The sequence below is a fragment of the Tupaia chinensis genome, unplaced genomic scaffold (assembly GCF_000334495.1).
Source record: "Tupaia chinensis unplaced genomic scaffold, TupChi_1.0 Scaffold000146_1, whole genome shotgun sequence".
NCBI lineage: Eukaryota > Metazoa > Chordata > Mammalia > Scandentia > Tupaiidae > Tupaia > Tupaia belangeri.
In genome coordinates this window covers 11,617,835-11,620,751 of record NW_006159616.1, presented here as the reverse complement: position 1 = coordinate 11,620,751, position 2,917 = coordinate 11,617,835, and the positions used below count along the sequence as shown (strand labels likewise).

Sequence of the window (2,917 nt, the reverse complement as noted above, 5' to 3'; positions counted from 1 at the left end):
TTGTCTTTTAAAAGCCATAGTGGCTGGTCGGTCGTACGGGATCTGGCTCCTGATGCACAGGGTTTAGCCACTGCCTATAGGGCTGGTCCTACTATTTTTAAGAAGGGGCTAAGTGGGTGGGAAGTGACGGTCTCTCTGGCTTCACAGTGTGGCCATCCCACCGGGGCTGTTGCCCTTTGACCATTGAAGGAAATGGATAAGAGATGAGTATGAGAGTGGGAAAAGTCCCTCCCGGCACTAGCCACGCCCTAGCAGCCCTGCAGATGGGTATCCTTTCTGTACTTTCCCAGTGAAGCCAAGTCCTGCTCCAGGAACTGCTAGGGCACGTGCAGCACGTAGCAGGAGTAACATCTGGGCGGCAGCCACCGCAGATTAAAGAGACAGGCCCTCCTTCCAGACGAAGCTTGGACTAGGTTCAAATGCCAGCAGTCTGGTGAAGAGAACAGAAAATCGATACCACGGGGTGGAGGGCAGATGTTGCCAGAGTGAATTCTTTTCACTGGAGGGGCCAGCAGCCTCCATGGTTGTTCTCTGGACTTATAATGACTCTGGGGACTTGGGCCATGGAATTCCCACTGCCCACAGATTTGTTTATTTATTTATTTCACTTCACAATACATCAATGTTGGTGTTCTCCTTGAATCGCACCAAACGGAGTCAGAGCTGGGGTCCCTTTCCGTGGTCCCACATCAGCTGTGTGACATCCTGCATGGCATTGCTCTTCTCTGAGCCCTTGCCTTACTCCACAAATCTGAGCAATCCTGCTAAATTCACAGGGCTGTTGCAAGCGTGGAATGAGAGAGAGCTTTGAAGAGGGTACCAGCCCATACCTGCTTCCTCCCCTCCCTCCGTCATCCCTGCTGCTCACCATTTCCTCCTCCAAGGGTCTGGAATCTCAGTCTGCATCCTCCTGAGTCCAAAACATCCGGTGGATTCTGGCTCCACATCCTGCTCCCAGCTGCAGAAACTCCCAGCCCGGGTCCCAGCTGGGAGGTAGAGGCTCTGAAGTCTGCTCACGCCTTTTCCCTGTACTTGCCTCGTGACCTTGAGCTTGAGGCTGGGTCCCTGTGGGCCTCACTTCTACCATCTGTGCAATAAGCCAATCTCTGTACAATGAGATGACCTCTAGGGTTCTCGGTGGTCGGACCCTCCTTCTAAAAACGTGTTGGTTTTGTTTGAATTGTATGAACAGTGTATATTCATTGTAAAAAGAAAGAAAGAAAGAAAAAGAAATAAGAAAAATAAAAACTACCTGGAAATGTATGTGTGTATGTGTGTGTGTGTGTGTGTGTGTGTGTGTATAAAAAGTAATCTCACAAATGAAAATAATCACTGTAAACATTAGGCTGTAACTTTCTTTCAGCATTGTATCTATGCATGCCTACCTAGATAGGAATATATTGTCATTTTGATTTTTTGTCTTTTTTAAGAGAGATTTTTGCTATAGGACACATGTGCTCACCAGAGAGATGGAGAGAGACAGAGAGGCAGAGAGCAAGAGGGAGCAGCAGATGGCGTAATGGTTACATTGCTGAACTCCCATGTTGTCGACTGTGGGTCAAGTTCCAGACCCCGCAGCTTAAAACTCATGCCGGGCACATATGCATGCGTGCCCAAAATCCTGAGAGGAAAACAGACAAGGGATCGCGGTGTGGCCATTCCCCCAGGGGAGTCGGGGGGTGATTTCTCGCTTTCTGTCTTTCTGGCGAGTGCACATGCCCTATAGCAAAAAATGTCTCTCCGGGGGGCTGGCCACATGCCACAATCTCTTTTCCTCTACTCTCCTCCCCTCCAGGATTCTGGGCATGCACACACATGTGGCCAGGATAAGTCCCAAGCCACCAGGTCCAGAACTCGAACTGCAGCTGACTACATGGGAATCCAGCAATGTAACCGTTATGCCATCTGCTCATCCCAGGAATACCGTTACTGGTAATGTCATGTGGCAGTGTGTCTCCCTCACTGAAGGTCTGAGAGTTGCTGATGTCTCTTTCCAGCTCCCACGCAGGGCCTGCTCTGTGTTGTTTACTGACATCTATGACATCCCTCTTCCCCCCATCCCCTGTCTCCTTCAGGGGAGCCTCCTGCCAGCTTAGGGCTACACCCACCGCCCACTCCTCTAGAGCCTAAACTGCTGGAGAGAGGCTCGAGGCCCTTGTCTGAGGTCCAAGGAAGGAGGGAATTTTGACCAGATGTGGATGTTCCTAGCTGATGTCTAGCCCAGAAGCCCTTGTTCTAGAGACCCATGAGCTGTGTGCTGGGCTTTGAGCATCTGTAAAGAGGTCCTAAAACCTTTCATTCACGCATTCATTATTTCCCGATGAACCTCAGGAGCACAAGCACACCTTCCCTTGGCTCCTCTCTGCATTTCCAGCTGCCTGGAGGGTCGTGGGGATGTTGACGACTTGAACACATCCCTGCCCGCCCTGGCCCACTCCAGGCTTAGACTTCACTCCCTGGGTTTGGGGAGGGACTAAGGAAATCAGTCAAACCTAAGAGCTGACTTGCCGGGGCTTGTCACCTAGGTCATTCCAAGTGCGCTACAGGTAGCACCAGCGCGTGCTGGACGCAATGGCTAGACGCTACAGGAAGCGCCACCTCTCCGGTGAGCGTGAGCGAGGCGAGGTGCAGTTGTAATGATGCCCTAACTCTGGCGCAGAATCTGGGGTCTGGAAATCGTGGCCTGGCCCTTCTCTCTCCGTTCGTCTAGACCATAGTGAACCCCCTTTGAGAAGGGAGGGAGGAGGAAGGGCCCCTGCGGAAGGACGCGGGAGCTGCAGGGACAGGCCAGAGGGAGCTGCCCCAACTCGGAGAGGCTCTGGCTCGCACATCTGCAGGAAAACCCTGCCCCCGGGGCCCGCGGCAGGGAGGGCGGAGAGGGGCGGCGCGGCGCCGCCCCCCGGGGGGGGCCCAGGCG

The 2,917-nt window shown here is 53.0% G+C and overlaps 1 protein-coding gene across 1 annotated transcript in view; it reads right to left on the bottom strand.

The window, feature by feature from the left end:
- Positions 1–855, bottom strand: part of KIAA2013 (KIAA2013 ortholog) — an 18,808-nt gene extending 17,953 nt beyond the window's left edge. Inside the window, exon 1 of the mRNA XM_006145442.1 lies at positions 831–855. Within this exon, the coding sequence (XP_006145504.1) occupies positions 831–855 (25 nt within the window). The remainder of the gene's footprint in view (positions 1–830) is intronic.
- Between the last annotated feature and the right edge of the window lie 2,062 nt (positions 856–2,917).